Source organism: Hordeum vulgare, chromosome 3H, assembly GCF_904849725.1.
Source record: "Hordeum vulgare subsp. vulgare chromosome 3H, MorexV3_pseudomolecules_assembly, whole genome shotgun sequence".
In the NCBI taxonomy this organism is placed as follows: domain Eukaryota; kingdom Viridiplantae; phylum Streptophyta; class Magnoliopsida; order Poales; family Poaceae; genus Hordeum; species Hordeum vulgare.
Genome location: NC_058520.1, coordinates 12,272,036 through 12,288,622, shown reverse-complemented (window position 1 = coordinate 12,288,622; position 16,587 = coordinate 12,272,036). Strand labels below are relative to the sequence as shown.

At 48.6% G+C, this 16,587-nt stretch overlaps 1 protein-coding gene across 1 annotated transcript; it reads right to left on the bottom strand.

The window, feature by feature from the left end:
• Positions 1 to 7,228: 7,228 nt before the first annotated feature.
• LOC123442518 (GDSL esterase/lipase ACHE-like) lies at positions 7,229 to 8,865 on the bottom strand. Its single transcript, XM_045118584.1, has 2 exons — positions 8,512 to 8,865; positions 7,229 to 8,391 (listed from the first exon to the last, which is right to left on the bottom strand). The coding sequence occupies exons 1-2, from the start codon at positions 8,750 to 8,752 to the stop codon at positions 7,463 to 7,465; spliced, it is 1,170 nt and encodes a 389-aa protein (XP_044974519.1). The 5' UTR covers positions 8,753 to 8,865; the 3' UTR covers positions 7,229 to 7,462.
• Between the last annotated feature and the right edge of the window lie 7,722 nt (positions 8,866 to 16,587).

Below are 16,587 nucleotides of genomic sequence, written 5' to 3'. Positions count from 1 at the left end.
CCCCACTAGTGAGGGTAAATGACGATGAGCACGATGTTCATTAATTAAGCTGCGGATGTAGGATATTTTTCTAAATACATACTTGAAATATTTGTATAAAAATCTGCAGTATTCATACTCCAAATAAAATATGCACTGAGTATCCGAACAATTTTGATTCTTCATATATAGTACTCGCTCCGTCCCGAAATTATTGTCGCAATGGCATTTTTTCACAAAACCCCTCCCCAAACTCCCGACACAACCCGCGCTCCTCGTCTTCTCCAATCGACAAGCGACCGCTACGACAGAGGCACATCGACGCCGGAGCTCCCTTGTTCAGCTTCGCCGCGCTCCTCCCCTGCTCTCCCGCGCATCCTTCTCCACCGTCGCAACTGCCTTCTCCGCCGCTCCCTTCTGCCTCGCGCAGCTCCGATGCCCCCTTGCCTATCACTTGAATCTCCCCTTTTGCAACCAAAAAATGGTTCTTCTTCCCCCCCGTTTGTGTCTCCTGCTCGCGCACGGAGACGACACATCCTCCTCGTTGACCCTGCCGCCGGAGGAGACGCGGGGCAGGCAACAATGGCTCGCATTGCGCTTGCACGACCTCGGGTGCGCGTGGGCCCCCGAATTGCGGGCATACGTACCGGTCGCCGCCTCGGTCGTGCGCCCATCCGCAGAGGAGGATGCGGGGATTTCGCTCGCTGCCAAGGCGTCCTTGGTGAGATTTCTCGCCCGCGGCAAAGGAGGGGTGTCACCATGGATTTGATTGTCAAACAACTACAGACTACATGTACTCCGAGCAGGGCAGGTTCTGAAACTCCATCGGAATTGTGTCAGTCAGGTTGTTGATGGACAAGTCTATTCTACTTACCCAGCTTGCCCAACTCGCGTGGGATGCTTGTTAGAAGTAAACCTGACGTCCGCTTATGAGTGTCCGAGAATACACGTATATGTTGCCGAGTTGGTTTGCAGTAGGCCTAACTTAGCAATATATATACATATACTCCTGTGTAGTCTTTGTACCAGAAAAACGAAAAACAATACAGAGTATTCCAGGCTCGACATGGGCCTTCAGCAATACATCGACTCGGCGTCTTTCGTCTAGAGTTTTACCGAGCCGTTCGAGTTCAATCGCCGCGTTAAGCTAGCTCCAGTTCACGTGTATGTACACGGCCAGAATCCATTAAGCTGCCTGCTAGCTTGCTGCCTAGCTAGCTTGCACTTGGTGTTTTGGCTTCCCGGAGGATACAAACTATCACTCTAAAACCAATAATTGATATCTAGAGCCTCGACGATCTACGATCTACGATGGCGGACAGCGACGTTGAGTCGGTCAAGTCCGGCAAGGGCGGTACCAAGGCGAACAAGAAGGGCGTCAAGTCAGTAACCAGTGGTGGAGGAACGAGCGGCGCCAACGTCTAGGCGCATCGCAACATCCCCATCCAGTACCCGATGCTCACCGACGCCAACTACGGCATGTGGGCGGTGAAGATGAAAATTATTCTCCGAACCCTTCGAGTGTGGCAGGCAATCACGGACGACGACGTCGATGACGAGTCCGACGAAGGTGCCATGGCCGCCATAGCCCAGTCCGTGCCGGATTCCGTGCTAATGACATTGGCGGAGTTCGAGACGGCAAGAGAGGCGTGGAACGCACTCAAGGAGATGAGGATCGGAGAAGATCACGTCACCAAGGCTCGGGCACAAGTGTTGAAGCGCCAATTTCACAAGTTGCAGATGGAGGAAACTGAATCGGTGAATGACTATGCCATGCGTCTTACTACTTTGGTGGGAGAGATCCGCGCGCTTGGTGCAAAGCTCGATGAGACCGAGATTGTGAAGAAATTTTTCAGTTCGGTGACTGATAAATTCACGTACATCATCGGCACGCTCGAGCAGCTTTACGACATCGACGACATGACCATAACGGAGGCAATCGGACGCTTGCGGACATGGGAAGAGAATGTTCGTGGCTGTCGGAAAGGCAAAGGAGGAGGTAGCGACCAACTCATGTACTCGCGCGCAGATTGGGAGGCCCCAAGTAGCAAAGGAAGGCGTGATGGTGGCGAAGGCTCAAGCAACGTGAAGCGCGACGGACAAACCGGAAAAGACAAAGGAAAAGGCAAGCCACAAGGTCGTGGTAAGGCGGACCAATCTAAAGGGCGGAAGCAACGGAACTTGGATTTATCCAAGGTTCAGTGCTATAACTGCAACGAGATGGGTCACTTTGCAAAGGATTGTCCGAATCCTAACAAGAGGGAGATCAAGGCAAATTTGGCAAAGCAGGAAGACGAAGGTCCAGGTCTTCTGATGGCCGAAGTTTGTGATCTCGCGGAAACGGTGGTTGTGAAACCAACCCGGAAGGTGCTACTTCATGAGAAGAATGTGACACCTAAGTTATCCGGGGATCACAATGTGTCGTGGTATCTCGACACGGGTGCCAGTAACCACATGACGGGATGCAAGGAGAAATTTCTCGAGCTGGAATATGATGTTCAAGGCTCGGTCAAGTTCGGTGATGCTTCAACTATGGAGATTTGCGGGCAAGGATCTGTCCTCTTCGAGGGTCTCATAGGCGAACATCGCATACTCACCGGAGTGTACTACATCCCACGGCTTCGCAACAACATTATCTCTATTGGGAAGCTTGACGAGAATGGATGCAAGGTGAATATCGAGAACGGAGTGATGACGATCTTCGACAACCTCCGAAACGTGCTAGCTCGTGTTAATCGCACACGGAATAGGCTCTATATCCTCAACCTTGATCGATCTCAACCGGAGTGTTGGCTCGCCAAGAGTGATGATGATTCATGGTTATGGCATGCTAGATTTGAACACGTTAACTTCTACGCCTTGAAGAAGATGTCAAAGATGGAGATGGTATCCGGGATGCCATTTATCGACCATGTTGATCGAGTATGTGACGGGTGCTTGGTTGGAAAACAACACCGCAGGCCGTTCCCTGCTCAGTCTACCTATCGTGCAAGTGATGCACTCGAGCTGCTCCATGGTGATCTATGTGGCCCTATCACCCCAGCAACTCACGCGGGAAAGAAGTATTTCTTCCTCGTGGTAGACGACTACTCGAGATATATGTGGGTCGTTCTCCTACGATCTAAAGATGAGGCGTTTGAAGCGTTCAAGAAGCTGAAGGCTGCAACGGAGATGGAACACAAATTGAAGATTCACGCTCTATGGACAGATCGCGGCGGAGAGTTTACGTCGAACGAATTCAACGATTACTGCGAGAAGATTGGCATAAAAAGGTTCCTCACGGCACCTTACACGCCGCAGAAGAACGGGGTCGTTGAAAAGCGCAATCGAACTGTCGTTGACATGGCAAGGAGTTTACTCAAGAGCAAGAACCTGTCGGGGACTTTTTGGGGAGAAGCTGTCTCGACGACGGTCTATCTTCTCAACCGGGCTCCAACGAAGGCAGTTCTCGGCAAGACTCCGTATGAAGCAATTTACGGACGTAAGCCGAATGTGTCTCATCTACGGACGTTCGGGTGAGTGGCACATGTGAAGACGGCGGAGACGCATCTCTCAAAGCTTGTCGATCGTAGCACCAAGATGGTGTTCATCGGATACGAGAGGAGTTCCGACACCAAGGCATATCGCTTCTACGATCCACAAACCAAGCGTCTACGGATTTCACGCGACGTCGTGTTTGAAGAAAACCAAGCGTGGAATCGGAGCGCCGCAGCCGACGATGCTCCAAACAGTAACATATTCACGATTGAATTTCCAACTGATGATGATGCAGGGGAGGATGTCCAGGTGGTTGGCAAGACGCCCAACCAAGGTGACCACAATGGTAGTGATCATCATGGTGCCGACACCGACGACGACGCGCATAGGTCGCAAGGAGATAGCGACAACGCCGCGCATGACACAGGCGGAGATCTCGACGACAACATCGACAACGAGGCGCATAGTGACGACGACAATCAAGATGATGGTCACGGTCACGACGACTACGCCGATGACGCGGATGTCGATGACACGCCCGAGACTCAGCCATCTTCCTCAAGTGCATCAACATCGACACAATTTGTGTCACCTCCTTCGCAAGCCACAACGGATTCCTCAGGGCCTCGTCGCTACAAGACCCTCAAGAAAGTCTACAAGTACACAAAGTCAGTTACGCTCGAATACTCCGGACTATGTGTTTTCGGAGTTGAGGAGCCGGCGAACTTCGTAGAGGCGAGCAAAAGTCCTAGCTGGACGCACGCCATGGATGAGGAGATGAAGGCAATTGAGAGCAATGACATGTGGACCTTGGTAACCCGTCCTCCAAACCAAAAGGCGATAGGTTTGAAGTGGGTTTACAAGTTAAAGAAGGACACACAAGGTGCCATTGTGAAGTACAAGGCAAGACTCGTTGCAAAGGGCTACGTACAACGTCAAGGAGTTGACTATAATGAGGTGTTTGCACCGGTTGCTCGACTCGAGACGGTGAGAGTGCTCCTAGCTTTGGCAGCACAAGAGGATTGGAAGGTTCATCATATGGATGTTAAATCCGCTTTCCTCAACGGTGATCTCACAAAGGAAGTGTACGTGGAACAACCCCTCGGCTACGAGAAGAAAGACGAACAAGTGAAAGTTTACAAGCTCAAGAAGGCACTTTACGGACTGAAGCAAGCGCCAATTGCTTGGAATTTAAAGTTAGACCAAAGTATGGCCATGCTCGGGTTCAAAAGATGTGCCCTTGATGGTTCAAAAGTTAGTCTACTAAGCACCGACGAACATGTGAAGGTTGAAGACACGACCAACGAGAATTGTTGCTGTCAAGCTACGAATGAGTCGACGACAGCAAAGTCGGTGAATGGTACGCTACAAGGAACGATGAAGGCAACGCCAAGGAGGAAGCATGCGAGTAGTCGCATTTGGGATCCAGGTCGCATCGAGGATGTCATGTTTAGGGGGTGAATGTTAGAAGTAAACCTGACGTCCGCTTATGAGTGTCCGAGAAGTACACATATATGTTGCCGAGTCGGTTTGCAGTAGGCCTAGCTTAGCAATATATATACGTATACCCCTGTGTAGTCTTTGTACCAGAAATCAGAAAAGTAATACAAAGCAAAAGCAAGGCTCGACACGAGCCTATTTGCAATCCATTGATTCGGTGCCTTCGTTCTCGCCTTGTTCTCGTCGGATAGTTCGACCAGTCAAGAGCTCGTATAGTATACGTGCACGTCCAGCAGGAATTGCTCTCATACGTCCGTCGGCTAGCTAGCCTAAGGAATCCATCCACCAGAGAGCTAGCTTGCTTGGTACGTGTGACCTGCAGAACCAGTACGATACGTGTGTATACATCCTTGACGGAAAGTACTCGTACGAGGTGCGTCATACGGACCAAAGCCAACAATGCTATCTTGCAGGCGGTTCTTGAAGAGGTGGAGCAGCCAGGGAGTCTGTATCTTGCTGAGCCCGCAGCTTGTTCTCTGAGAGGTCGATCTCCATGGCACTATGCAGGCTCCCGGGCTCCTTCGGGATGGTGTCATCCAGCTGGTTCCGGTAAATGCAGAGCTTTACGAGCATGGGAAGCGCCCTGAGCTCGAATCACATTTCTCTTGGCGTCGTGCTCATTGTCATACTGAAGCTGAATCACCTTTCTTCTGGTGTTTTGTTCTTTTTCATAATGAACCTGAAACACATTTCTTGTGTTGATGTGTTCTTTTTCATACTGACCCTGAATCACATTTCTTTTGTTGATGTGTTCTTTATCATACAGAACCTGAATCAAATTTCTCTTGTTCAGTCTTTGCTAAAGACCGAACTAGTAAATCTTGTCATTACAAATGTTTATTCAGAAATCTTCATTTTTTCTCATGAAATGCTCAGTTTTTTGCTCTCTAAATTGTGTCTTTATTTCCTTTGCTCCTCTCTAGAATTACTAAATGTTCAGAATTGTACTGTATTGGCATGTCATAACAAAGCTCGATTCTTCCATATGCCAGTCTTATGTGTAACATTTTACACTGAGTTTTTAGCAAACTTGTGTGGTGTTAAAATTGAAGATTGTCAAGGCAAACTTGTGTTGTGTTAAACTTGACTAAATCATGCACACATAAAACTGAAGAGAGTGGATTTTTAGCTCCCGGATGCCTAGGCACCCTCTATGAACAGTAAAATAAAAAAAAATCAAAATCAAAATCAAAAATTTTTGAAACTTTGCAGCATCAATGATGATGAAACTTTGTAGGTGTTTGCAAATTTTTATGCCAAAAAACTATTCGTGGAGCTCTACACACGATGTATTCGTGGAGCTCTACACACGATGAAATTCATATGTTGAGGTTGACGATTTAGTTCAGTAACAGTTGAGTGAATTTCAGTTACGTAAAAGATGTCATTAAGTTTAGTCATGTTGTATTCCACCCCATTTTTACTGTCAAAACTGCATTGCTGGTACTGCCAAAAAGGTTCAGCCTCAATGCTGCATTGCTGAAAACAGTAAATTTTAACAGTTTGGAGTACAGATTAACTCAAACCTGAATTTTTAACTGAATTTTACTCTTTTCTTCTTCCTGAGGAGCAGCAACACTGTCACGTGCATGGGCAGTGCTCCACCGCGACAGGGGAGCTGCTACTGGAGCTCCGCTGATGATCAAAACGATCACAGCAAGGGAGCTACGGATTAATTTCCCTTTATATCAGTTGTAGGTGAGAGGCAGAGTACCAGAGGCCTCGCAGATCGGGGGAGCCGATTGGAGGGTGTCGGCGTCGCCCACGAGCAGCAGCGTCGGCAGCAGAGGCGTCGCCCACCACAACCACCCGGCGGCTGAAGTAGACTAGCACGGTGACCAGCCCGACGGCCGTGAGCAGCGGAGTCAGGGGCGAAGCGGACCAGCGGGGCGGCGGTGGGTGGCGGAGGATCCGTTTGTCGATGGGCGGCGGAGGCCCTGTTCGCGGGTGGACTCGTCCACGGCACATGACCTTCTCTTGGAGACGGTTGGTTGCAGAGGCTGGCCGTGGCAACGCGGGCGACGGGAGGAGGAAGGAAGGAAGGAAGGAGACGGGGGCTTTATTTCTGGAGCTTTGCAAGTAGAAGGACTAGAATGCAAAAAAAAAATGTACTACGCTCGCGTCATGAATTACGGGACGAGTAATGCTACACATACGGGCGTTCTACGGAAGATTTACAGGCTCGTTAAGAATGATTGGTTGGAATTTACTTAAAAAGGACGGTCCCACCGGTGAAATCAGGGGGAGAGCAGTTAGATTAGGCCACGTCGTCTTCCCGTAAAAGCCTGTTAGAAGCTGTCCGTATCTTTAGCATTATCGATTACGAGACGGAGGGAGTACTGTATATTGTTACACCACTTACAAATAGATTTTCGGTGCCGATTTTTTCTAACACCTGCACATTTTATTTGGAATACGATACTCGCTGCAGATTTTATTTGAACTATACGTACGGATGTGTGAAAAATGGCTACTTCCGCAGCCTAATTAATGAACAGTATCATGCTCATTGCCGTTTGCCCTGGCAAGCCCGCCGAAGAGGCACGGGCGGGTCGGAGAGCGCGCCGTCGACGATCTGGTCGAAGACGAACCTGTTGGCCGCCTCGGTGAAGTGCACGCCGTCCCAGCTCACGCTCCTCGACGGGTCATCACACGACTTTCCTGCCAGCACCGACGTCCCGTTCACCTGCACCTTATCACCACACCGGATGTTCCGGTCGAAGTTGTACTCGCCGCCGCCGTACCCGCAGCACACGCGCAGGGGGTCCCCAAAACCGAGCTCCTTGGCCTGGCTTATCAGCCTGTACTTGGCGGCGTACACGTCGACGTAGGTTAACGCTGCCCCTGGGAGCGTGTCCCTGAGCCTCGCCACGGTCTCCTTGAGCCGCGCGTTGAAGAACCGGGCGCCGGCGTTGAGCGCGACGGAGCAGCCGGCGGCGTCCTTGTCGGCGGCGAGGTCCGGGCGGAACACCAGGGCGTACGGCAGGCACCCGAGCGGCGCCGTGTTGTGCACCCAGAAGTGCCTCCCCCCGAGGTTGTAGACCGTCTGGATCGCCGACGAGATCCTCTCCATGAGATCGGGGACGTAGGCCTCGACTTGCTCCGTGGTCATGTTGTCGAAGTAGCCCACGGTGAGGTCGTTCTGGCCCATGTCCAAGGTGTAAAGCGCCTTGGAGATCAACTGCTCCGGGTTGGGCAGGATCTCCCGGTAGACTCCGCCGATGTCGTTGTCGTAGACGAAGCGGCTCCTGTTGATGAACTGCTGGAGCTGCCAGACCTGCACGTCCAGGGAAATGGGGCTGTACCCTGAGGTCCACAAGCTCCCGTTCACTCGCCTGATGGTTCCGGCGGCGCTCGCGAAATTGGCTCCCTGCGTGAAGTTGCTCCCCAGAGAATCCAGATACGCACTCAGGTAACGGAGGCCCAGGCTTTGAGCTGCAAGCAATACGTACACGTCGTAAAAATTCTCCCGTTTTGAGCTGTTTGCGCGGGAAAAGGGTAAAAAAAAAACTGCTTCGGTTAACATGCCGTAGACAAACGTACTCACGTACATACCCATGAAGTCGATGGTGAGGCGGCCGTCGCTTTGCCGGCCGGCCGGCATGCCGAAGAAGGTCCGGCCGTAGGGCGGCTGCACCGCCGGGAAGAGGGCAGGGAATGCACCGGTGTCCGAGTTGGAGTCACCGAGGTTGAAGATGGCCGGGAAGCCGCACGGGGAATCATCAGAGCGCGCTCCCGCAGAGAGCTTTAGCACCACCACCGCCAGCAACAGGACACACACGAGTTTGGTCGCCATGGATGGATGAGCCGATCGACGCCGTTTAGCTCCTGCCGCTCGTCCGGTGCGAAAATGATTTTATGCCCTGCCGCGAGTGCAGCACCCGTGTTGGACCGACTGCTGCTCCGACGCGGCAGCGATTTTCTAGCCACCAGAATACTAATTACCACATGCATTATTCATGGACTGGTCAAGGTTTATTATTATTTGTTTATCTTTTGTGAAGTCAGGATTCATACACGCCGGCACCGGCAGGTCCAGCACCCCGTCTTGGACTGGTGCTCCGACGTGATCCTAATCAAAGATGTGCAGAAGATTCAGCGAGGGATAGCTGCGTTTTGTTGACAAGTATCCCCTCCTCTCGTTTGTGCACCACCCGAGTTATATCAAGAGAGTGACGGGACTGTCACCCTTTACGTGGCAGGTTTGGACAAGCAACTAAGCGTGCTTGACCCTGATTACTCTCTTAAAATAAATGTCTCAATTTTATACTAGATTTAGTACAAATTTATATTAAATTTGAGACAGTTATTTTAAAACAAAGGGAGTATTTGACGTTTCTGTGGTGATGTAGCCAAGACCGTTATTACTTGTCAACCTAAAGCTTCAAGAACACATGACCCGGGAATGGGAGTACGGGACCTCCGGCAACGACCACGGTTCCTTACCCCCGAGGGCATCCCGATCACCATTCTGCGCGTGGCGCAACGACTCTGCCACTCCAGTAAACACATATATTTTTTTTAAATATGACAATTAAAAAAATAAATATCAGCACGTGTTCAAAATAAATAAATATCAGCAGCGAATATCTATATGTAAGGTGTGTAACCTGAATTTTTGATTGATTTCATCAATAAAGTAGCTACATACATCGCATTGATGAAACGACGGGAGGGAATCATCCCTCCTTTTCTAAAATAGGAAAATACTATTTAAGAAGAATAGAAATTGGACGAATACTTATTTGGAGTATGAATACTGTAGATTTTTATACATACATTTCAAGTATGGATGTCTAAAAAAAATATTCCAACATCCGCATCTTAATGAATGAACATTAAGCTCATCACCATTTACCCCGGCAGGCCTGTCATGGCGGACCGACGGGTCAGAGACCGCTCGTAAACAATCTGATTGAAGATAAATTTAAATATGGTACATATATTTCTTGATAAATCGGTTACACTAAAACTCATGGAAATACGCATGGGCTTGGAAAAGGGTTCCCCGAATATTGGATTGCCGTTGTTAAACTAGGTTGTATACTTTATAAAATCGAGGAAGTATCTTAAACTGTATGTAAAGCAGCTATCTCCATAGCTGTAAACCGTCATGCTCAATTGCACGCCATCATTCCAGCTCACATCGTTAGATTTGTTCTCGAAAGAGTTCTCGAGATCTAATGCACCGTTCACCTCCACCTTAACATCGCAATGGTCTATTTAGAGCAGCTAGCTATCTCCATAGCTGTAAGCCATTATGGTCAACTGCACGCCATCATTCCAGCTTACACCGATAGATTTGTCCTCGAACGAGTTCTTGAGAACCGACGCACCGTTCACCTCCACCTTAACGTTGCAATGGTCATGTATTCTACTTCACAAGTGAATTGGGCAACTAGTGCTGTAATATTGCCTTCCAACTCACAACACAACCACCGATAATGTTGGGGAACGTCGCATGGGAAACAAAAAATTTCTACGCGCACGAAGACCTATCATGGTGATGTCCATCTACGAGAGGGGATGTGTGATCTACGTACCCTTGTAGACCGTACAGCAGAAGCGTTAGTGAACGCGGTTGATGTAGTGGAACGTCCTCACGTCCCTCGATCCGCCCCGTGAACCGTCCCGCGATCAGTACCACGATCTAGTGCCGAACGGACGGCACCTCCGCGTTCAGCACACGTACAGCTCGACGATGATCTCGGCCTTCTTGATCCAGCAAGAGAGACGAAGAGGTAGAAGAGTTCTCCGGCAGCGTGACGGCGCTCCGGAGGTTGGTGATGACCTTGTCTCAGCAGGGCTCCGCCCCGAGCTCCGCAGAAACGCAATCTAGAGGAAGAACCGTGGAGGTATGTGGTCGGGCTGCCGTGGAAAGTCGTCTCAAATCAGCCCTAAAACCTCCGTATATATAGGTGGGAGAGGGGGGACCTTGCCTTGGGGGTCGGCCGAGCCAAAGGGGGGAAGGACTCCCCCCAAACCAAGTCCTACTTGGTTTGGTGGGTGGAGTCCTTCTTTCCTTTCCCACCTCCTCCTTTTTTTCTCCTTTTCTCTTTGATTTTTCTTCCAATGCGCATAGGGCCCTTTTGGGCTGTCCCACCAGCCCACTAAGGGCTGGTGCGCCACCCTCAAGGCCTATGGGCTTCCCCGGGGTGGGTCCCCCCCCCCCGATGAACTCCCGGAACCCATTCGTCATTCCCGGTACATTCCCGGTACGGTAATCCCGTCTTATCAATCATGTTGTTAGACAACAATGAACCTGCAAGTTATGAAGAAGCAATGGTGGGCCCAGATTCCAACAAATGGCTAGAAGCCATGAAATCCGAGATAGGATCCATGTATGAGAACAAAGTGTGGACTTTGGAGATACTACCTGAGGGCCGCAAGGCTATTCAGAACAAATGGATCTTTAAGAAGAAGACGGACGCTGACGGTAATGTGACCGTTTATAAAGCTCGACTTGTGGCAAAGGGTTTTTCACAAGTTCCAGGAGTTGACTACGATGAGACTTTCTCACCCGTAGCGATGCTTAAGTCCGTCAGAATCATGTTAGCAATGGCTGCATTTTTCGATTATGAAATCTGGCAGATGGATGTCAAAACGGCGTTCCTTAACGGTTTCCTTAAGGAAGAGATGTATATGATGCAACCCGAAGGTTTTGTCGATCCTAAAAATGCTGACAAGGTGTGCAAGCTCCAGCGATCCATTTATGGACTGGTGCAAGCATCTCGGAGTTGGAACAAACGCTTTGATGAGGTGATCAAAGCATTTGGGTTTATACAAGTGGTTGGAGAATCTTGTATTTACAAGAAAGTGAGTGGGAGCTCTGTGGCGTTTCTAATATTATATGTGGATGGCATATTACTGATTGGAAACAACGTAGAGCTTTTGGAAAGCATAAAAGGTTACTTGAATAAAAGTTTCTCTATGAAGGACCTGGGAGAAGCTGCTTACATTCTAGGCATTAAGATCTATAGGGATAGATCAAAACGCCTGATAGGACTTTCACAAAGCACATACCTTGATAAAGTTTTGAAGAGGTTCAAAATGGAATAGTCCAAGAAAGGGTTCTTGCCAGTGTTACAAGGTACGAGATTGAGTAAGACTCAGTGCCCAGCAACTGATGAAGATAGAGAGCATATGCGCTCCGTCCCCTATGCTTCAGCCATAGGCTCTATCATGTATGCGATGCTGTGCACTAGACCAGATGTTAGCCTGGCCATAAGTATGGCAGGCAGGTTCCAGAGTAATCCAGGAGTGGATCACTGGACAGCGGTCAAGAATATCCTGAAGTACCTGAAAAGGACTAAGGAGATGTTTCTCGTGTATGCAGGTGACGAAGAGCTCGCCGTAAAAGGTTACGTCGATGCAAGCTTTGACACAGATCCGGACGACTCTAAGTCGCAAACAGGATACGTATTTATTCTTAATGGGGGTGCAGTAAGCTGGTGCAGTTCCAAGCAAAGCGTCGTAGCAGATTCTACATGTGAAGCGGAGTACATGGCTGCCTCGGAGGCGGCTAAGGAGGGTGTCTGGATGAAGCAGTTCATGACGGATCTTGGAGTGGTGCCAAGTGCACTGGATCCAATAACCTTGTTCTGTGATAACACTGGTGCCATTGCCTTAGCAAAGGAACCAAGGTTTCACAAGAAGACCAGACACATCAAACGATGCTTCAACCTCATCCGCTACTACGTCGAGGAGGAGGACGTAAATATATGCAAGGTGCACACGGATCTGAATGTAGCAGACCCGCTGACTAAACCTCTTCCACGACCAAAACATGATCGACACCAGAACTGTATGGGTGTTAGATTTATTACAATATAATTCACATGGTGATGTGAGGGCTAGATTATTGACTCTAGTGCAAGTGGGAGACTGTTGGAATTATGCCCTAGAGGCAATAATAAATGTATAGTTATTATTATAATTCCTGTATCAAGATAATAGTTTATTATCCATGCTATAATTGTATTGAATGAAGACTCATTTACATGTGTGGATACATAGACAAAACACCGTCCCTAGCATGCCTCTAGTTGGCTAGCCAGTTGATCGATGATAGTCAGTGTCTTCTGATTATGAACAAGGTGTTGTTGCTTGATAACTGGATCACGTCATTGGGAGAATCATGTGATGGACTAGACCCAAACTAATAGACGTAGCATGTTGATCGTGTCATTTTGTTGCTACTGTTTTATGCGTGTCAAGTATTTATTCCTATGACCATGAGATCATATAACTCACTGACACCGGAGGAATGCTTTGTGTGTATCAAACGTCGCAACGTAACTGGGTGACTATAAAGATGCTCTACAGGTATCTCCGAAGGTGTTAGTTGAGTTAGTATGGATCAAGACTGGGATTTGTCACTCCGTGTGACGGAGAGGTATCTCGGGGCCCACTCGGTAATACAACATCACACACAAGCCTTGCAAGCAATGTAACTTAGTGTAAGTTGCGGGATCTTGTATTACGGAACGAGTAAAGAGACTTGCCGGTAAACGAGATTGAAATAGGTATGCGGATACTGACGATCGAATCTCGGGCAAGTAACATACCGAAGGACAAAGGGAATGACATACGGGATTATACAAATCCTTGGCACTGAGGTTCAAACGATAAGATCTTCGTAGAATATGTGGGATCCAATATGGGCATCCAGGTCCCGCTATTGGATATTGACCGAGGAGTCTCTCGGGTCATGTCTACATAGTTCTCGAACCCGCAGGGTCTGCACACTTAAGGTTCGACGTTGTTTTATGCGTATTTGAGTTATATGGTTGGTTACCGAATGTTATTCGGAGTCCCGGATGAGATCACGGACGTCACGAGGGTTTCCGGAATGGTCCGAAAACGAAGATTGATATATAGGATGACCTCATTTGATTACCGGAAGGTTTTCGGAGTTACCGGGAATGTACCGGGAATGACGAATGGGTTCCGGGAGTTCACCGGGGGGGGGGGGGGCAACCCACCACGGGGAAGCCCATAGGCTTTGGGGAGACACACCAGCCCTTAGTGGGCTGGTGGGACAGCCCCAAGGGGGCCTATGCGCCAAGAGAAGGAAATCAAAGGAAAAGAAAAAAAAAGAGGGAAGAAGTGGGAAGGGAGGGGGACTCCTCCCACCAAACCAAGTCCAGCTCGGTTTGGGGGGGGGGGGGGAGTCCTCCCCCCTTGGCTCGGCCGACCCCTTGGGAGTCCCTTGGACCCCAAGGCAAGGTCCCCCTCCCTCCTCCTATATATATGGGGCTTTTAGGGTAGATTTGAGACGACTTTCTCACGGCTGCCCGACCACATACCTCCATAGTTTTTCCTCTAGATCGCGTTTCTGCGGAGCTCGGGCGGAGCCCTGCTGAGACGAGATCATCACCAACCTCCGGAGCGCCGTCACGCTGCCGGAGAACTCTTCTACCTCTCCGTCTCTCTTGCTGGATCAAGAAGGCCGAGATCATCGTCGAGCTGTACGTGTGCTGAACGCGGAGGTGCCGTCCGTTCGGTACTAGATCGTGGGACTGATCGCGGGATTGTTCGCGGGGCGGATCGAGGGACGTGAGGACGTTCCACTACATCAACCGCGTTCTCTAACGCTTCTGCTGTATGATCTACAAGGGTACGTAGATCACTCATCCCCTCTCGTAGATGGACATCACCATGATAGGTCTTCGTGCGCGTAGGAAATTTTTTGTTTCCCATGCGACGTTCCCCAACACCATATAACTCAAATACGCATAAAACAACGTCAAACCTTAAGTGTGCAGACCCTGCGGATTCGAGAACTATGTAGACATGACCCGAGAGACTCCTCGGTCAATATCCTATAGCGGGACCTGGATGCCAATATTGGATCCTACATATTCTACGAAGATCTTATCGTTTGAACCTCAGTGCGAAGGATTCATATAATCCCGTATGTCATTCCCTTTGTCCTTCGGTATGTTACTTGCCCGAGATTCAATCGTCAGTATCCGCATACCTATTTCAATCTCGTTTACCGGCAAGTCTCTTTACTCATTCCGTAATACAAGATCCCGCAACTTACATTAAGTCACATTGCTTGCAAGGCTTGTGTGTGATGTTGTATTACCGAGTGGGTCCCGAGATACCTCTCCGTCACACGGAGTGACAAATCCCAGTCTCGATCCATACTAACTCAACTAACACCTTCGGAGATACCTGTAGAGCATCTTTATAGTCACCCAGTTACGTTGCGACGTTTGATACACATAAAGCATTCCTCCGGTGTCAGTGAGTTATATGATCTCATGGTTATAGGAACAAATACTTGATACGCAGAAAACAGTAGCAACAAAATGACACGATCAACATGCTACGTCTATTAGTTTGGGTTTAGTCCATCACATGATTCTCCTAATGATGTGATCCCGTTATCAAGTAACAACACTTGCCTATGGCCAGGAAACCTTGGCCATCTTTGATCAACGAGCTAGTCAACTAGAGGCTTACTAGGGACAGTGTTTTGTCTATGTATCCACACAAATATTATGTTTCCAATCAATACAATTATAGCATGGATAATAAACGATTATCATGAACAAAGAAATATAATAATAACTAATTATTATTGCCTCTAGGGCATATTTCCAACAGATAATAAACACATAATTGTATGGTGTCTGCTTTTATCCAAATCACTAGAAGCAAAATCTTAATCCATGTACCGAACGAGTCATCAAAGATAGAAAGGAACGTTGAACATCGTATTTGCAATATTTCCAGTATTATAGATGTAGAAACCAGCATTGTTAATCAAGGTTTTTCTTTAAAGTGTATTTCTCCCTTCAAAATACCATCCATCTAATTTGTTAAAGTATGGAACTCTCGCCCAGAGCCGCGGAACTCATGACTCTATTAGAAAGTAGAATGACCAACTTTTACATGAATTTTCAAGTGGATGAGATCAGTCGAATGGTCTCTGTTCGAGATGGGATAGTATGTGTTTATGGACTGAACGAGATTCAAAGCAGGAGAAATGATGGAATTTGCCAGCGGTGCAAAAGGAATCATTTTTAATCTTGAGAATGAGAGTAGGTATTGTTATCTTTGGTAGTAATACCACTATTAAAGGACATATTGTCAAACACACTAGATCTAGTGTGGATGTACCTACGGTTGAGAAACTAGAGAACCAGAAACACAAGCTTTCTAGGAAAGATACTTCAAAACGAATAACATTTCTTCGAAGCAAGATTGCAGGATCAGCCTAACTGAGTAAACATTGAGACGAGTTTCTTGTCTAGAAATCTGTGCCATCAAGAAAAATTCTTGAAGGTTCTTCTACCCTCCACAAAATGTACCGGGACACCAAAGCTCGTGCGCAAATTGTCTTCAAAATCAAACCAAGCCTGAGCGTTGAGGTCCGAAAGTGTCATGATTGAAAACCCGAAACACAATGGGTCGGTATGGTGCCTATAGCTGCCGGAGTGTCCGCGAGAGGGAAAGGGGTGGTTGACGCGACCGGGGCGTGGTCAGCACCAGGGGGTCAGTGGTCGCCGCCGGTGAGGGGCTGATTACGCAGATGCTAGCATGGGGCTAGGGGCTAGTACAGCTCGCGCCGAGTGTACTTACATGTTTGTCATGTAGTTCAAATATCATATTGAAGTA

Coding starts and splice junctions, on each gene's coding strand:
- LOC123442518 (XM_045118584.1), bottom strand. CDS start 8,752: ATGGCGACCAAACTCGTGTGTGTCCTGTTGCTGGCGGTGGTGGTGCTA. Junction 8,392..8,511: donor CCTCACCATCGACTTCATGG/GTATGTACGTGA, acceptor TATTGCTTGCAG/CTCAAAGCCTGGGCCTCCGT.